The sequence below is a fragment of the Apteryx mantelli genome, chromosome 23 (genome assembly GCF_036417845.1).
Source record: "Apteryx mantelli isolate bAptMan1 chromosome 23, bAptMan1.hap1, whole genome shotgun sequence".
Classification (NCBI taxonomy): domain Eukaryota; kingdom Metazoa; phylum Chordata; class Aves; order Apterygiformes; family Apterygidae; genus Apteryx; species Apteryx mantelli.
Window position 1 is genome coordinate 7,318,657 of NC_090000.1, and position 20,059 is coordinate 7,338,715.

The 20,059-nt window shown below is 43.9% G+C and overlaps 1 protein-coding gene across 1 annotated transcript in view; it reads right to left on the reverse strand.

Moving 5' to 3' along the window:
- The window catches only part of BARX2 (BARX homeobox 2), a 37,605-nt gene extending 19,558 nt beyond the window's left edge, over positions 1 to 18,047 (reverse strand). The window contains exon 1 of the mRNA XM_067310154.1: positions 17,823 to 18,047. Within this exon, the coding sequence (XP_067166255.1) occupies positions 17,823 to 18,009 (187 nt within the window). The 5' untranslated portion in view covers positions 18,010 to 18,047. The remainder of the gene's footprint in view (positions 1 to 17,822) is intronic.
- Positions 18,048 to 20,059: the final 2,012 nt, after the last annotated feature.

Consider the following 20,059-nt stretch of genomic DNA (forward strand, 5'->3'; position numbering starts at 1 on the left):
AATCCCCATTAATACTAGAATCAACTCCAGGCTAATGGAAATCTCGTCTCATTCCCAAAGACTTTATTTACTCTTACCTGCCCCGAAGGGACCAAAAGGACTCAGTTTTTTTGCCTAGAGGTAGATTTTGGAGAAGCGGACATCTGACACAGTATTCGCAACCCTGCCACGACCTTAGCGTGCAATCTGAACCAAATCCCCGCATCTCACTGGACTTCTGTTTTCCCCACATGCAAAACGAGAATGATAATATCTTGATAATATCTACCACAGGAGGTTGCTGTATGGTCTGGAAAGCGCTCCAGCGGAAGCTGCAAGGGGAGGCAGAGGTGTTATTATCTCGCAGCTTGCTAAACCCATTTCCCATTAATAGACTGCATGAGCACTGCACTGAGAACTCTCTTTTGTTTCTTACAATTATTAAATTCCTTAATGTGCCATTAATATATGTGTTAAGAGTGAAGCAATGTGCATATCCTGTTATTGCACAACTGCCTGTTTCCACAGGAACTCCTCCGATAACAGGCACATATGCAGTGTGTGGTTATTCAAACCAAAATAACATTTTTCAGCTTTTTTTTTTTTTTTAAACCAAGAAAGATATTCTGCCAAAGATCAGCCACGACTGCCAATTTTTCCATGGTGACGAGCTAAAGAAATAAATCTGCAGGGAATATTTTTCCATGTTTCTCAAGTAGCATCATTGCCAGACCCCTTTATCTGGCACCGCCGGGATGAAACTCGTCTTAGATCTTGCATTTCCATGCTCTCCCTGCAGACAGCCTAAGGGACTTGCTTCACATTGCCATGGTTTTCATTAAGCTTTGATATGGGGGCCGTATCCCAGCTATAATTTTATTAGCTAATCTGGCCAGAGCACGTAGACAATTCTTGGGGTTTACTGCTATATCATAAAAAGTAATCAATACTATCAAGCCAGCACAATGAATTATTTTGGTTTTCCCAGCAATGGCACAATGGTTGCAATGGGTCTTCTAATTTTAGAGCTAAATGAGCCTTTCATATATGTTTGCTGAACCATGTATGAAAGGTATTCAATTATAATATTTAAAAAGAAAAGTCCTGCTTGTCTTTTTTTCCTCTCTCAAAATATCGACACTGCCATGCCTACGGCTCTCTCAGCTTTCATCCTGGAGGATCTGTTGGGAACCCAGATCCCAGGCATTTTAGTTTATGAACAGCTTTAGAAACACTTGCTTGAACACTAGAAGTAATTTCACGGCTCTCCAAATACATTCTCTCCAACCAAGAGTCCTTTTATAAGTCTGTTCCATCCTTTCTTTAAAAATCACCCTATAGAAGCAAACCCCTTCAAGTTAAATGGCTACAATGCTAAATAGACACAGACATAGATATATGGTTGGTTTAAAAAAAAGGTGCTTTCTCTCCTGCATCTGGCCTATGTATTCGGACCATTGCAAATAGTCCCCCACCACCACCTTTACACACACACACACACACACACACACAGGAATGAACATTGGGCTGGACAGGACTCTTGCTGTTGACTTCTGTGAGGCTGGGACCTCACCCAAGCCTTCACAGCTTTTCATTAAGAAGAGAAAATAATTTTTAAAATCAGGCCTTTTGCCATAGGCTCCTTAAAGTTTATTAAGCCCCACTCTGAAAGTAAATTTCAATTCAAGACTATCATTACACTCAGTTATGGCAATGCAAATGTCCGAGCTGATACATTTCTCTGAAATTAGAAGGACTTTTTTCAATTTAAATAAATGGAGAAAAAGAAGTGTAACTAAAACAAAAGAAAAATCAGAAACTTTTAACCTTGGCTCAAAATAACTAAAGATCTCAAATTATTTGGGTTTTAGCCCTTCAGTAAAATGGGGTTAATAAAACAAAAAAGATTTTGAGTTTAAGAGATTTGAATAGCTTGACCTGTCTCAATTCATGACATTTCAAACGGATAACACATTCCTGCTCCTTCCCTACTTTGAGGGTATAAAACAGGAATCTCTAAAGGAAAAGCAAAATCCTATATTAAAACAAAAATCCGTGCAAGTTGTCTTTGCATGCATTACAGAGAGGCAAAAAAGGCATCATTTTCATTACTTTTTCCTCTCTGCAGGCCACTTTTCATTAAATTGTTGAGAAGAAAATACACCCCCAGCAAGATGTTAACATCTCCTTTCCAGCACTGCTCTGGTAAGAAGACCAAATAAAAATAAATGGCTTCTACAATAATAAGACATATCATCCATCGTCAGCATGTAAAACGCAGTCATTAATCACAGAAGCAACCTACTTATTATGGGTATTCAAGCACTGGCAATACAAATGCTTATAAAACAGGGGCTCCTTTCATAATTCCCTGCCCTTGTCTCTCAATAGCTCAGAGGATTAACCCTTTTACAACGAGGGTTGGGCAAACTGGTTTTGCCTAATTCCAAACCAACTTGACGTCACGGGTTCGAAAGTTCGACCTGAACTCAAACACGAGCAGATTCAGCTTGAGCCGAGGGGAGACAGCAAGAGCGAGCTTGAAGAGGGGAAAAAGGAGGGGAGACGGCGAACGAGCGTATCGGAAAATATGGCAGGACAGGAACACAACAAGGACAAAAAAAACCAACCTTGTAAAGGGTCAAAGGATGGATAAAATTTGCTAAGGAATAAGTTGAACCCTCTACAAAGCAATAGAAACAGGTGGCACTTTGCTGTGCACTACATATCCTAACATGATTGTGGGTGAACTTCTCTTGCATTTCTTAGCAAAGGATTTTACTATATTTCCAAGCGCGCAGCGAGCCCCGGGGCTCAGGCAGCTAATGGGAAAAGCGAGGCACAAGGCGAGTATGTAACTGGCTGCACATCACAAAATGAGTCAGGGACGCAGATGAGTAAAGATCGCCGAACCATCAGGCCTCCCCTGCAACGCTCTCGGACATCCCACGGGCTTTGCAAAATCGTCGGCTCCATTAGTTCCGTTCTCCCCACGCACCCCAGGGGCACGTTCCCAGCCACCAGCTAAAGGGACGCTCGGCAGGACGGTCACAGATTTGCAGCCTGATGCAATTCCTTCTCTTTCTCTCTCTCTTTTTTTTTAATAATAAAAAAACCCCCCAAAACTTCTATGGACATCAGGGAATAAATTGCATGTGGGGAGAGGGGGATAGAGAGGTGCTGAGAAAAGCAACTTTTGGACCTCATTTGAAGCATGCAAAGTGTTAATTTAGAGTTTAAAATATTTTTACGATAAGCCTCACTATTTATGCATTGTTGTAAAAAGTGAGGCATTCAAATGAAGAAAATCCTTGTGGAGAGAAACTAGATTAGGTACATATTTAAATTTTTTCTCATGTATAAAGTGGCCCCAGAGCAAGAACTTTTCAAACACTTCAATTAACTTGGTCATCAACAGGACAAATACCTCCAATTTTTGTATCAATTACTGGAGGCAAGCGACCTATGACTGGCTTTGGGGAATCACACATTTTGAGAGGACAAATCAAAAGAAGCCACTGCATTTTAAAGCCATGCTAAAGATACGTGCCAGGTACTGAGAATGAACGCTTGGTTTCTTCAGGCTGAATTTTTCAGTTAATTAATAAAGCAGCAATAACCAATAGCAGCTACTCCATAACTTTCCCTGTACGTAAGAGATAATCGGTGAATACCTCGCACGCACGCCTGGTTTCAGAGCAACTGGGCTACGTCGCCGTAAATTGTCAGGGAGAAGTGCAAACCAGAGGAACTCAGAAACCCAGCACCAGCTCCGCTTCCCCAGAAATATCGGGGGCTTCCCAAGCTACTTCCCCTAAAAGAAACGTTTTCCTTCAGCCAGAGCTGCCACCGAGACACTGTGATAAATGAAACGATTTTCAGTATCCCCCACTGTCCAGAAGAATTCCCTAGCCTTTATTTTACTACAGGAAAGTACCATTTTATCCTGTGGGCATATACACAGAGGTAGGGCGATGCAATCAGCAGGTAGAAAGCACTATCGTTATTTTTGTTTTTTGAAAGATAATATCAAAGTTACAATCACCGGTGAGTTAATATGAGTCACAAACGAATCACGCCTAGGATGGACTAAGCAATCAATATCTGTGAATACGTAATAGCAATGCTCAGTTTTTAAGTAGCTGTCAACCTATTTTAATGTGTTTTTTACAAGTTGTGACACGCCTAATCATGCTGATATCGAGAAGGGAGAAATAAGGCACGGATCACAGAAATCAGGGAGAGCGCCACGAGGAGAAGCAGCTCTTTTTCAAATAGGTTTGAGCCACAGCTATTTGACTATAGCTATCAAGTTTTCTACATTGCTTTAATCGTAGCTTTTTTTTTTTTTTTTTTTTTTTTTTAAGTGATGGGGAAGAAAATTGGGAGTATTTTTCTAAGTAAATTATGTGCTACAAAATTCCTGTATCAGTGTTTATGGTGGTTTTTATCCTTTTTTTCCTGATTAACACTGCTGGGTGGGTATCATTTCTTTCCCTCTCTGAAAGATCGAGGTTTCACTATCATCGTCGGTGAGCACTTCTGAAACGTTCATGGAAGCTATGAAGTGATGTTGCTATTTATGGAAAAGCACGGAAGAGAACAAAAAAGATGAAATAACCACGAAAGACACGTGACGGCACAAAAGGAAAGGAACTAAATGGCCAAAAGGAGCTTGCCAGACCAAAAAACCAAAAAACCACAAAGCCAATTTACCCAGCTGAACAGCTTTGAGGACATTAAGACATCCCGAGCTAACTGCGCACACGGTCAAACCCACCTTTTTCACTTCCACCACTTATTTCAGTGGAAAAGCTTTGTTAGAAAATACAACCAAAAAAAAAAAAACCCCAAGAAAACCCAAGTTTCGTGAACAGTGCGAGGTGGTGCTGAAGGGACCAGGGCCCATCCCTTGGGCAGCACCCGCTCCTGCCCTCAGCGGGACTTTTCTTAGGGTGGGAAAGGCCGGGAGAGGCAGAAGGAAAGGCAGCTTTGCCGGGAGCTTCCAACAGCGACCAGGCTGCCGGGTATTTTGGAGGGGCAGGACCAGCTGCCCTCCGGCATTTTCCCAGGCGATGGCGGGTGTTGGAGGCATCCCAGCCCGCCGCTCGGGAAGCGCCCCGCGTTCCCACCCACCGCGGCGGAGACCTCTCGCGGAGCCAGAGCGACGGTGGCGCCTCGGTGAAAACACGGATCTGGCCCCGTCTTTCATTTCCGACGCAGCTGCGCACGGGGACAGAAAACGCGACCAGCTTCCAACCCGGCAGGGCTCCTTTTAGCGCCTGGCGCTGGCTAGGTGGCCTAGCTGTGGGGACAAATTTAGTTCGGAGAGACAGGAGTGACCCCAGCTCACAGCTATGTCCTCTCGGACGCACGGTTCGCAATGTCCAAAGCTTCTGGCGGATGTATGGGGACGGCTCTTCGGGTGGGCTGCTAAGACCCGCTGGGAGCGCCCGCTCCGTCAGGTGAGGGCAAGCCGGGAAACCCTCTCCCGGCCCCTTCCCAGTCCCTCCAAGCAGCGGGAGATGCCGGCGGCCGGGTGCAAAAGGACCGGACGAGGGGAAGTTCTGGGGACGGGGCAAGGAAGGATCGATGTTGAATTTATAGAAATCTCCTCCTCCTAAAGCAGGCTCGCGAGTCACAATTTAAAGATCAAATCCCCCTGACTTCCTGAAAACAACACCATATGTCGTTAAACTCAAAAAGTATTTATAAAGCCATCTCTCTATCACGCACGTTATTACCCTTTTTAAAAATACGTATTTTGCATGCTGTACTGGGTTCAGCTGAGACAGAGATAAACCTCCGTAATTATTACAATTTTGGGACTAGATCATGCAAACATTTTGGCAGTTTATCACCTGATACTCCCACAAATAAGCTCTCTTTAAATCCAGGCAATTAGATTAAAAAGAAAAAAAGAAAAGAAAAAGCAAGCCTGCAGGTTTGCACCGCTGGGACCTCTACAATCTCTGCGCGGTTATCCTTGCTCTCTCTTCTCATGCAACTGCCAGCCAGCTGGTCTTTGATGGACAGAAATATATCTATAATATCAATTGCCACGACATCTCTTAGCAATAGACAGGTGCTACAGTGTTTGGGCCCCAATCTAAAAGGTCTCTATCTATCAGCAGCAAGAAAAAGGGTTTCATTAAAGCTGTACAAATAAAAAGAAAAAATCTATCTGTCTGGGGTTTCACGAGCACTTTTGTTTTAACACAACTGAAGTGCTAAACTACCTTATAATAATGTGCTTTTAAGTGTTTACAGTTCAGGCATAATTGAATTGACTCATTTCGGCCCTGATCCAACCGCAATTTAATTGACTCCAGTGGGAGGCGGATTGGGCTCCAAGTCATTTTAACTAAAATAATCCATCAATTGTTCCTCCCCCACTTCAAACTCCTTCCCATCACTTACGATTGCTCTACCGTTTACTGCAGCGAGGGAAAACCAACCCGTCGAACTTCTGGCACGGTCTGCCGTCACTCGGTTGAGAGCTTCGCTGCTGCCGAGCCACCTAAAACAAATCCGCCGGGGGAGAGCGCGAGCACGACGCGGAGCGGACGGCAGGGCTCTCCGCTGCTACGGAGCACCTCAAATATTGGCTCCTCCGCTATTTAATGAACCGTCGAGAGAGAGTTTTGAACAAAACCCAAGGGGGAAGCCAAATATATCAACAAATTCACGCAAAGGCTTTGCGGCCAAAAAGAAAATAAGCATTTGCCTCAGGCTTTTCACCATTATATTGTATCAGTTATTTCATTACTAGCTTCCTAATTCGGGGGTGTTCACATTTTTCTCCGTGAGCTATAGAAATAAAAGCAAGCCCGAGCACTAAAATGTATTTTTGTATTATGTATACTGCATCTAACTAGGTATTTGTCGTGAGAAAATATCACCGCTGTTGATCTTGCCCCAAAGTTGACAGATTAACGTCACAGAAGACCCTATTTAAGTAACTGCAAACACGTCACACATTTCCCTGTCTTGTAAAAGAGACGGAGATGCCTTTACTAAGGCATCATGTGTGCTTACACAATTGTATTTTGTTTTTTAATGTACATATGTAAGCAGCTGCATACTAGATGAAATGATAGGGTCCCTGCACACATGAAAGCAGCAGGGTCCTGTTCTTGCTTCTACATTAACTCTGAGGATGTCTATTAAAATTCACTTCAGACAAAATCCGACTTCCATAGGCAAAGTTCCAGTAAAAAAAAAAAATATATATATATATATATGCACATCAGCAGGAAACCGGCCATTGATTATCCTGTAAACTGTAATAGGATTGTTAGTACTAAATGTCTTATTAATATATGGCTTCCTAAAATGAAATAATTATCCAAAGCCAAATGGTGAGCCAAATAATTAAAGCTGACTTGCACTGAAAACTCTCTCTTATTTTGAAGAAAATCCGTAAAGTGAGTAGCAAGATGATCTGAGTTGCAGGGCAAATACAAAAGCTCACAGCTCCGGTCCCTCCTCGCATGAGTAGTCCTGTTGGGATCAGCCAGCTAACGACCTGAACGAGAACCACCGGCGTGTTCAAGAATTTACAAGATAAGACCTGAATGCACACATCCAAGCATATTTTAAGGTCACTGAAAGGTTGTTTCGCCAAACCTCACAGATAAAAATGACATATATATTCACAAATTTTCTGTCATCACATTTTTAAAGGTGATTTTAGTTTTGTTAGAGGGGATGTTTTTGAAAACTGTTCTTCCTCCTTCACTCCAAAAGGAAAAAAAAGAAAAAAAGAAAAAAGGTGTGAGCTTACACAGAAAAATGAAAAACCAAAACAGAGAGTTTGCCTGGGACGTGTTGATTGAGGGTGGTGTTCTTTCAGGTTTTGTTTCTAAGAGATACCTCAAATAATTTCCAGAAGTAACTACCGATGAAAACATAGTTTCACCACAAGTCTCGTACAGGGGAGAAGACAGTGTTTTCCCACTGCGCTCTGCTCACCCATGCCAGGAGGTTCTTCTGGAAAAAGTCCTGGTTTTACTGAAAGTCACTTCCTCTGACTGAGCTGCACACATTAATGCTGCACAAGAGATGCCAGCTACAAGAGGCATGTACAGACCAAACACCGGTCGAAAAGGCAATCGGGGAGCGTGGTTCTTCGGGGAAGAGATGCCGGGCTGCCTTCGCACGCGGCCCATTCCCGCGAGAGAGACGGGGAGGGAGATTTATGCAGACAACCAGTAACGCCAGGAGCCTGACCCCAGTTACACTCCCACTTTCGTTAATTCTTATCCCATAGCCGAGAGCAAAAAATCAAGCCTCGAGCATCCTCCTGGCACAGGTCCTACCAGCATCTCCTGCACGGCTGTGCTTGCCCCCACGGGGGACGGGATGGGCTCAGACGACACGCGAGGGGCAACAGGTATTTAACTTCCATTTGCAACGGGGGGATGTGTCAGCTGAAGGGATTCAGGCACCAGCGCTGGAGTCCAGGATAGGGAGGAAGGAGAGTGGGATATTTTGGGAAAAGCTACTCTTCACCCTGCCCTTTAGGTACTTTAGCAGGTCTCACGGCCGAGCAGCACAACACCTGCTGGGAATATTCGCAATCGGTAATTCGGTGTTCGTCGAGGGTGTGCTCTGGCCAAGAGAAGTGAGGGAAAAGGTGCCAAGAATCAGTCAAAACGTAAAGCTAAATAAGAGGAAAATGGAAAATATTAGGCATTTGCTGTGTAAGCCAGATCCTAACACCAAATTTATATATATTTTTAAAGAGGTCATTAAAACGTAGCTTTAGGAATTCTGCATCACTCAACAAGGAGTAGAAGCTTCTCAGCTGGACTCTCCCAGGGCGCTAGAAGCACTAGAAATAACAGATATCCTGGGGTGAGAAATCCATCTCCAGCATTTCCCCCCAACGGCAATACTTACATGACCTCACCCTTTACAGCAGCTAAGCCTGCTCGGAAACTCACATTCTTCTCGCCCGTGCAGCCCACGGTGGGAGCGAGCAGACACCATTGCATGGAAACTTTCCCTAGCAGGACTGGAAACAAGAGCCATGCAAACCAGAGGACGCTCTCCTGTACGGGTCAGCGCGAGGGGACACCGCTGTGACCATCAATGGGAGGCCAGGCTCGGTCTCACCCACTTGGTCTCACCCAGCGGCGCAGTGCCACGGCGGGCTCCACTTGCTGCAGAGCCAACGGGTACAGGGGACACCACTGCTCACCTCCCATTAGCTCGTTCTTGGGACCAAACTCATTTACGGACTTAGGCCTGACCTACGCAGATGCAGCGGAGATCACAAAGCAGCTTCTAAACCTTCCGAGGAACTATCCTGGCCTAGCGAGCGATCTAGCTCGTATGGATACGAAGCTTGTGTTAACGCGCTCTGGCTTCTGCAGGCCAGCTGGAGGGATCCGGCACTAGAGCTGACTGGAAATGTTCAGTCCTAACCTCATTTCAATAAATAAATAAATAAATAAAAATACAGATAGAGTCATTCCACTATTTTGCCAAATGTCTCATATAAAAAGGGAACAAGTTAACAACTTTCATTTCAGCCTTTAGAAGATACGTTTTCAATTCCTTTTATTCCAGATGAAGTATTTTGTGGGGGGGAAGAAGCATGTTGTTGTTTTGTTTTTTGGGAGCTTTTTTTTTTTTTTTTTTTTTTTTAACTTTTAACTTGCCAAAATGAATTCTAAAATATTTTGTTTCTTTCTGACCTACAAAGGACAAGCGATTATTCTTTTTTTTTCTATCTGCCCACAAACCAAAACATCTATTATTCTGGCTACCCCAAATATTTTCAACCTGACGTGAAGAAATTCTGTACATGGTCTGCGGGTGCAGAGCCCGAGTTTCCAGTTCCTCTGAGCAGAGCTGCATAGTTACCTCTAGCTGGACGCGTAATCGGCATATGACAGAGGTCAGAAGCAAGAAATCAAGATCATCAGAGCAACAGCGAGCAAATCTCTTTCTCGCCTAGTAAATGGAGCGAGCAAGCTATTTGCAGAGTCCGGTTTCTGGTGTGAAGATTAATTCCAGCCGATGAGCCCCACTGTTGATCGCGTACGGCTGCACACAAGTCTCCCTTACTCACAGGTTTGTGCCATGGGCATAGCAGCGATCGAAAGTCAGAGGCAGAGATTTCTTTCAGCCATCCAAACCCACTTACAATGCTCGTACCGACATTTAAGGTCTAACTCCTTTCTGAAGGCGGATCGACGCTCTGGTCACCACTCTGCCTAGATAATGACACCGTGAGTCGCCCTTCACCATACTCTTCACCGAAAGATAAATGTATAAATCTACTCAAGTAAATAGAAAAAAATTAAGAAGTCTCCTTAGCTCCTGCTCTCTTCCCCGTAGCCTGGCGAGTCGACTGGCTGTTTCACACACCTTGGAGGCTCAGTCCCGCATGGTGCATCCTAGCCTTCATGCAGTTTTACTTATTCATTTCCTCAAGGAAGGTTCTTGCCCTTGGTCACACCTGTCTGGTACCGAAGGCAGCAACGCTGGAGGGACATTTACTCTAGATGGATCTTCTTTTTCCTGCATTTTACAGCAGCAAGTTGAATAAGAGAGTCATAAAAACAAGAATCACAGTAACTTGAGAGCTGTGCACTGGGGCCGTATCACGGTCTCCAAGAAGAGTGCCCGAAACTGCCCTCAGTGGGCTATGTACAAATCTACAGCTTTTAATCCTCAAACAGTGTACGGGTGGACTCAGACTGCACATGGTCCAAGCTATGAGCCTTTGGAAAATAAGGTGTAGGAGTCAATTTTCCCAGTGGAATCCCACATTCTTTAGTATCTCATATTATAGCATTCCTCTGCAATGCTTATTCACATTTAACCACAACACCAATGACTCTCCAGCGCAGTTTTTATTGGAATCACTGCGGTGTGATTCTTTGGTTTGTTCTATGTAGTTTGGCCTTTCATTAATTTGCTCTATTCATTATTAACAGTACTGAGAAACAGGCAGCCAAATTCAGTCTTGAATCCAGATATTTTAAGTATCTCAGTATTTGAACTTATTTACAGCCCAAGTTCCCTGCTCAGTCTAAGAAACTCATTTGCAAATTCAGACTCTGATCTGGCTTTGCTTCTGAAATACCACCTCTAATATTGGATATAATCTGATGTAAAAGATTGGCAGACTCATCTCTAAATACATAGTTATTATTAGTCAGCTCATTATTATTCTTCATATGTCACTTTTTTGGCATTTCTAAACTATGTTTTCTGCTAACGACCTCAGAATATATAAAACCAAGGCTGACATGCTGAAAAATGCCAAGCTCTTAAATTAAATTTCGTGCCCAAGCTTCAGCTGTTACGGATGAATCCACGTTCAAAGCCTACAGCGTTTGGTCAGTTTACCTTAGCAAAGGCTGATTTCCAGCACGATGAACACGAGGACCTTCTTGCAGGGCTAAAATGCATGGGAAGTTATTTGTCTGGGAATCTTGACAAAACTCAAACTTTCCTTAAATTGCACCTGCATAAATCATACTAGGGGAGCAGGGAGATGGTCCTGACGAGACTGCGATATCAAATTCTGACTTTTCTGGGTTTTCAGGAGAGTGCTCTGAAATACCAGCACAGACGTGACCATCTTCTAGGATCTGCATGCAGTAATGCAGTCTCTGAATTACCTCACTGTTAATTAGGAATACTCGATAGCTTCCTTAATACTGGATCAGAATCATCTAGGAGACATCAAGAGAAGGAATACCTAGTATTTTTCAGGATTAATGCATTTCCTTTGTCACTTTGCCTTTAGTTTTTGCCATTAAGCTGTAGAATTTTATTGATCCTTGTAAGCTGAAGCCAATAAGCATAGGGAGATTTAATTTCTTTTTTTCTTCATATATTTGCACAAATAATCACGAGAAGAAACCCAACCAAACACCATTGCAGCAACGTTGATTTCCACACACAGATACTCACGGACCTGCAATTTAAGTTGGCGCCTACCACTTTGTGCTGCCGTATAAACAAGCATATTGATTTTGGCCTGCTTCCTACCTTTAGGGACCCAGGTCTCTGAGGGACCTCCTGAATCAGCAGGTCCCAGGTCCTGCCATTGCAGGCACCCACGTAAGACACCTACGGCAGAGAGATCTCCTGAGCACCCACTTCCCGCACCACAAGACAAAAAAACCCTCTTGCTAACAGCTCATAGCGAACCTGCGACTACCAGCAATATCACAGCACCAGCCAAGGTTTGCACGGTCCTTCGGGGAGGCGTCGATCCCCGTTGGAGACGCGCGGCTGGCAGGAGGTTTGGCACCCTCAGGTGTAAATCAGCCTGGCAGAAGGTATTCCCCACAACTTGGCATTTGTCTTATTTAACCGGATTATCCCAGCTGCTATGCTTCAGATAACAGGCTTTGAGCGGAGGGCATCTCGGTTTTCTCCGCACTCGGATACGCAGGCTAGATGCCTTCCCGGCTCCTTTCCCACAGTTCCCCACTCTCCCCCAGGAACTCCGTAACAGTATCCGTTCCATCGAAAGGAAAAAGGTTCAGCAAAGTATTCAAGCAAAAGAAATGTGTCCCGTTTCCCCCCCCCCCCCCCAGTTTTAAGTAATGTCCCAGAGCAAATTCAAAGCTTGCCCATTTCAAACCTTTTTGAACAAAATCAGATGGAATCTCGTATTTTTGTGAGGTCACTAAATAAGAACTGAGCTGTTTTAAGACATAATAAATCTACATTCTCACCATGTTTTCCTAAAAAAAAGTTGACAAGTGACTGAAGATCAGGAATATCAAAGCTCATGCTCTATTGCACAAGCAATAATTTCCCAAGGGCCCCCAGTGTTTACCTGTATTGCTTAGATTAATCCGGAGAGCAAAAATTCAAATATATCAGGAAAAAGGCAGCTCTAAAAACAAACAAACAAAAAAAAAGCACCCAAACCCCAAAAACAAATAAAACAAAAAACTTTGGGACAATCAGTTCCCAACTTTATCCTAAAATAAAACAGCAGAAAAAAGACAAAAGAACTGCAAAAGAACAATTTAATTTTTGACCAAGTTATATATTAGATATATATTAGATATATATCTGTATCTATAGATATATATATTAGATATATATCTGTATCTATATAAAAAACCTCCATCATACAAATATTGAACAAGGTCCTATTCTCACAAAATGAAACAAAGCAAATAAAGTCTGAAATGATGATTTCAAGGAAACAAGAAAATTTCTACAGTCTTCCTTAAATACAACCAGCCCCACAAACTAACTAGCAGACTAATTAGAGTAATATATGTTCAAAAAGATGTAAATGAGCTGGGACATTAAGGCTGTATCCACTTACAGAAGTTGTTGCACTTTAATTATTTAATATATGTAGAGCAGCACAAGTCTCATTAACACAAATCCACTTGCACAAGTGTAAATATGCTTTTATCAAAGCAGCTAAATCTCAGAGAAAACAAAAAAAATCCATACCGATATAGGGCGTCGTTATACTTGTAAAACTACATTCATGCAAGGTGTCTTTCTGCCGTAACTCTTCCAGGGGAGGAAAAAGAAAGAAGCTCGCTCCTAACCGAGATACGTAAAAGTAGAAAGCCGTGCCACAGAGCAGATCTAAATTACTCTGATGCTCGCTGGGATTTAAGTTATAAATCACTAAGAGACTTCCAGAATTTGTGTTTTCTAATGTTCCAGAGCAGGTGCTGGCAGAAATGAATACACAGCATAGACCACAAATTATTTTCACTACCAACTTTGCTAAAATAAACTGAAGACTCCTAACGAGCTCCTTCCAAAAAGAGGCAATGCAGTGCTTTTTAATCCAGCTATCTCAATTAATTTGGATTGTTTAGGAAGGATATTCAAGACTAACATCGTTCATCAGTAATACTTAATGTTAAGGATTTCACTATCACCAGGGAGAGCACGTAATGTTCTTTCCAGGGCAAGACTGCCCTGGCTTTTATTTTTCAAGAAATTTTAGTTACTTTGATAAACAGGAAACATCTTCAGTTTGACCTCAAAACTCCATACACTGACAATATCCAAATCGTTTGATTATTTATCATGCCTGGAACTACAAATGCAGCAACTGGATTTTGAACATAATGCTCAAACCAAGGTTAAAAAAACAAAAACAAAATCCTAGGAATCAAATCAGAATAACTACAGACTCATCTACATGCATTTTTTAGAGGTAAAATTAAAAAAATTGTACAAAGAGTCAGAAAAATGATTCCTTCTGGACTACACTCAGTTCAAAATCAAGTTTAAGGTTTCTCAAACCTTTAAATGTCTATAACAAACCAAGAACTGCAGACATTAGCACTGTAATCATTACTTAAACAAGTTAATTAGATACCACATAATATGAAAAGCCCATTAAATAATTAAATATAATGAAACTAAATAAATAAACAATATGTTCTCACTGTCTAAGTCATCACGATCCCAAAAGCCATAATCAAAGAGGTATTAGCAACCATCTGAAAATATTTGTGTTTAAAGAGATAATTATCTATTTTTTGATGATAATGGCTCTGAACCTGGGTGAGGGTTTTGTAACAGATTCTGTCCAAGTACAACCTTCTCGATCATTTGGCTCAATAAATGCCAAAACGCATGTTTATACATCAAATTTTAAGTTAATAACCGGTCTCTTTTGGGGGGGGGGGGGGGAAGTGCAGTTTTCTTTCCAAAGAAGAATTTTGATTTGGCTCGTTCCAAGCTCACGCAATGGGACTCTTGCCGACGAGTTTGGTGAGATTTGGGCCAGACCATCCGAACGCGCCTTACAACCAAACTGCCCATTTTGGGCTTCGCGATGCTCTGGAAAAAGTTTCGCACGCTCCTTCCACACACCCCCCCCACACACACACTCTACGGGACGATTTTGCCCTGCGCCAATTCAGCTGCACATGTTTAAATATTTAACGTCTGGCCACAGCCAAAAGAAAGAAATATTTTCCTTTTGGTTACCAGTGTTTTCCAGATCTCTTCACTTAACAAAAAAAGGATGTTGTTAAATACGCAGGCTGCACAACTACAACACCTTCCATCTTTCGGCTTCAAAGGAATTACACAGGCACATCAGGCTTCTCTGCCTTCATCCAAGAGGAAAGGACTATTAACTCTTTAGCCCACAAAAACACCAAAAAAGTTTGACTCCCAACTCAAGAAAAAGCCATGCTGATGAGAAGTTCAGCTGAAGTAACTAATTGCAACCGTTTCCAACACTCCAAGCCCAGCTATTACCGTAGCAGCAAGGCAAATTTCTCTGCTTTAGACCAAGTTTCATCTCCGTTAGCCCGCAAAGGGGCCAAGTGCTCACTCCCGTCCTGAGCAACTACAAAGTGACTAAGGAAACCTGGGCAGTAGGTTATATGCTGGAGCACTGTGTTTCTTCAACCTTTTTAGTCTCATGGTGGGTTTTTTTTTAAACAGATTTGCATTAGGTATTTTTAAAATTCTTTCATATTGAGTTATCTGTTTGTGCCTTACTTCATTTCTTAGACAATGCCAGAATTTCCTCTCTTTTATAATAATGAAAAAATCCCATTACCTAATGCATATCGGGCTTTAATTGTAACTACAGACTTTGAAGGCTTACAGTTTGGAAGTGTGGACTTTTTGTAGCCTTTTCTTCTACGGTCTTAATCCCACAAGCAAGCCTCTCTCTGCATTTCACGTCTCAGCCGACACGACTCCATAAAGCACACCCCATTAGAAGCAGGAATTCACAATCCAGCCCGACGCAGGGACAGGCCAGAGCTTGGCCTTGGAAACACAGTCTTGCGGGGAAATTCGTTAAAGTTCCCAAACACAGAGAGGAACAATGTCTTAATTGAACGCTACCCAGGAGACTCATGCCAGCATCACTCCGAATCATCTGCTGAATCACTTCAGGGTTATTAATGATTATTTAATGAATATATCTCAGTCTTGCAAAACCAGTGTTTTCCACACATGACAGAACCACACAGTTAAAAGAATTTCTTTTCCTCTCCCCCACGGGGACGGTGAGCGTTAAGCAGCTCCTGGGGAGCGCCCCACCCATCAAAAACACCAAGGATCTCTGAAGGTGATATTCAAATCATGGTTTTTGATGTCGGGTTAGTCTCATAGGCTTCTGGAAGGTGGTAAATACTCAGTTAACGCTCCTTTGGGGGGCTTAAAGGAACTTTCTTTTCTAATGCTTCCTCTTTAATGTACAGCATATCACTCTGACCAGAAGGAGGTCAAAATCTCCCTCCTTCCTACTGGATTAAAGTCTATGAAAATATTGCCATTGACACCAATGTGTGCAGAATTGGGCCCTCCCCGCCTCCCTGCGGGCTGCCATACACCGAAACCATTTGAGACGTCGGTGCCTATTTTGGCCGAGCACAGAACGTCGCTGTCTGTACAGTAGCGAGAGATCAGCTCTGAAAAATGCCTTTGTCAGCGATATCCCGATTAACAGCTAGGCCTTCCTGTGTAAAAACATGTCAGCGATTAGGCGGAGAAGGCAATGAAAGTCACACACAAATCAATAGGAAGAAATTAATTTCAAATAAGGATCACACTACATATATATATTTTTTTACAAAAGCAGGTCATCCTGGGTCGTAATTGCGATCCAGCCTCTTAATCACTTCTGAATCTCCAATTAGTAATATTTGCAAAGTAAATATTGAGGCTGGAGTAAGCACTATGCTTTGGCCAAGGAATTACTCTACTGGTCTAACTCTCATGTAGCCTACGTTACATTTTATATTAGCGTGGCTCTATTAACACCAGAAAAGTTCCTTCTTATTTATACTCAGCTAAGCATTTTAAAAAAATGGAGCAAAGGCAAAGGCCTTGAGTTTTTAAACACAACTTAATACGAACACCAAATGAACTGTTCTCAGTAAGAGGAAAAATGGCATTTTGTGACCCTGAAATACGTATTAATTTACCAAGAATTAGTTCTTTGAAAGTTTTTCTTGAAGAGTTCAGATTCTTTGAAGAACGTATTTTTAACTTTCGGTTTCATCAGCAGACTCTCCGAGGACATTAAATGTCACCATTGGAATTGTGGCATTATAAGATGAACATAAATCTGGAGAGCTACCTACTTCAGCAGAAAAGTAGATTTTCTAAAAAAAACCCAACCAAACAAAAAAACAAAAAAAACCCTAGAATGCATTATAAGAATTATATATTTCCTTTTAATGTGCATTGCTAAAAGCTCATATTAGACTGCTCTGCTTGAGAAATTTAACAACAGCCACAGCCGAGACCCCACTGCTCATTCTGGTGGATTAAAATCAGCGGGATTCGTACAGGACAGGGTCCCGTTCGTACATATCTGCTTGTGGTGTCTGTAACACCTACAGAAGCGTTTCCCATCTTCCCTGTTAGCCTAACTTGTTCCAAAAGAAGCACGAATTTGGGGTGGAACCGTCTCGCACGAGTAATTTTCCTGGGATTACCAATACTATTAACTTTTTCCTACTCCCACCGGTAGCAATGGGAAAACCATCAGTGGCTTCAAGGAGCGTAAGAGCAAGGTGAAGGACATGGCATGCTCCTGCTAACTCGTTACCATTTGCAAAGGGGATTTATTTGGGCGCATCCCAAGGAATACTGAGGCTGAAGCCCGGCCCTTGCGGCTCGGCTGCGGGTTAGAGGATTTTCCAAGCGACACCGCGCCGGGGAGCCGGGGCGAGGGCAGCCCCTCCGGTGGCGGAGCAAAGGCTGGGGCTCACGGTTTTGGGGGGTCCCCACTCCTTTCACCCACATCACCGCGCACACGGAGCGGCCCCTGGGAGCTTGCGGCCCCCCCGGGGCAGGGCAGGAGTCGCTGCGAGCCGCCGGGCAGCGGCAGCGGGCAGGCTTACCGGCGCAGGAGTGCAGCGGCTTGGGCCGCACCAGCAGGGCCGGGCAGACGGAGCAGAGGGAAAGTTTCTCGAAGTAGTCGCAGGTCTCCTTGGAGAGGATCTCGTCGATCATGAAGGTCTTGTAGCGCCTCCTGCCTGCCTTGGCGCGGCCGGGCGCGGCGAGCCGCGGCTGGGGTTGGCAGTGCATGGCGGAGCCGCCCGCCCGCCGGCGGCCCCGGGGCTGCGCGGGGCTGCGCGGGGCTGCGAGAGCCGCGGGCGGCAGCGCATGGGGCGCCCGGGCCGCGCCGCGCCGCCGAGCTCCGTGCGCGCCCGCCGCTGCCGCTGCTGCCGCCGCTGCCTCCCGCTGCCGCCGCTGCCGCCTCCCGCTGCCGCTGCCGAGCCCGCGCGCGGCGGCGCAGGGCGCAGCGCGGCCCCGCTATATAAACCTGCCGATAAGCATCTCTCCGCGTCCTTTTTTAGGCCGCTCCGGCTGTCAATCAGGGCCGCCGCGGCCAGCGCCGCCGCTACCCTGCGCCGGGCGGGGAGGATCCCGCCGCTCCTATCCTCTCCTCTCCCCTCCCCGCTCGCTATTTTAAGATCCCGGGGTGTGTGGTGGTGGCGGCGGCTTTTTTTTTTTTTTTTTGGTGTGTGTGGTGCTTTTCTTTTTCTGTGGATTTTTTTTTTTTTTTTTTTTTGCGTATTCACTACGAAAATTGGAAAGCGTCCAGGTTGGGTTTTTTTTTTTTCTTCTTTTCTTCTTCCCCTCTCCCTCCCTCCGCAATTAGTTGGAGAAATATTAAAAGTGCGGCGGCGGTGCGGGCCCCGAGCGGCATCAAACCCCCTCCTCAGCCGCCAAGTGCTGGAGGGGGAAGAAAATAATAATAATAATAATAATCGCTATTTGCAGGCGCCTTGCCGGGCGCTGTCAGTGCGTCCCGGCGCTGCTCCGGCTCCGCAGCGCGGATGCCGGCGCAGCCCGCGGCCGCTTTTCCCCCCGCGGGCTGAGCCCCGGCTTTCGCCTCCCTGCTCGGCGGCCGCAGCGGCACCCGACGGGGCGATGGTTTTCCTGGAAGCGCTGCTCGCTCGCACTCATTTGGGGCTGCAAACTTTAAACGGAGAAAGAGAAGCTCGCTACGGAGATGCGCCTCCACCACCACCCCCCCCCCCCAAAAAAAAAAGTTATTTGTAGGCATTGTCAGCCGCCCTTTTCATGCTTTGATCCACACGACAGTAAACTCGCATATAGCTATTAGAAAATTAAGGCTGTTTTCGTGGAGGGAAACAACCATCTCACATTCTGCTGTACCAATCGTTTGATTATTTTTTTTTCCTGTTAACCTCTATTTTCAAAATCCTCGAATTATAAATAAATCTATAAGCTATCTTCAATCGCTTCTGTTTAAGCACTATTTCTTTTTCAATTACAAGTATCATTTGGTTGTAAACTTTACAGATATATTTGTCCGTTTGGAGAACCTAAGATAAAAAAAGATAGTTGCATTCTGTCTGAAGGCAGTCCAAACTGGAAGAGGGACACAAGGAAGTACAATAGTTCTGATATATCCTTTGAACTTTTCTTAAAAAGCTTGTTATGTGGTTTTAAAAAACGTGTAGCAGCAAATTATGTTGAAGAGAAAAAAAAAACAAAACGTGTTGCTCATTAAAAACCATTAGAAAGGCATTCTCATCTAAAATAAATTGTATTTGTTTGGAAACTTGCATTTCTTCTTACTTTAACGAACTAAGGTGATTTTACAAACAGGAATTTAATTAGAATGATAATAACTAAGGAGTTCAAGGAGTTTTTGTCCCAATCATCTAACTATTTTTAAATTACTTAGGCTATTACTTTAATTCCCAAACAAACTACAAATATTTAAGGAGATGTGCCAACTTCATTGTTCTAGTATAGCTTTAGGAATACTCACTTATTATAAAACATATTTTAGGAATGCACTTTCTTTGCCTCTCTTGCAGACATACAGTTCTTTTTTTTGCAGAAATAAAATAATTACCCATAAGCCAAACATTAGCTTAAACAATCACTGCTTGCTGGTAATTGTTGCAAAGCGTATTTCTGAACCGATGTCCCGAGCAAGCTCCCGACTGAAACCCTGCAAGAGCAGAAAACATAGCAGGCAAGAAACTGGCATTTTGCTCCACTGTGGTTGCTCCGGATCTGCGGGCAGTAGCTGCAGCCTCCCTACCCCCACCCCAAATTCACTTTGCAGTTTCTGGCCTCCCAAAAACCCGACAAG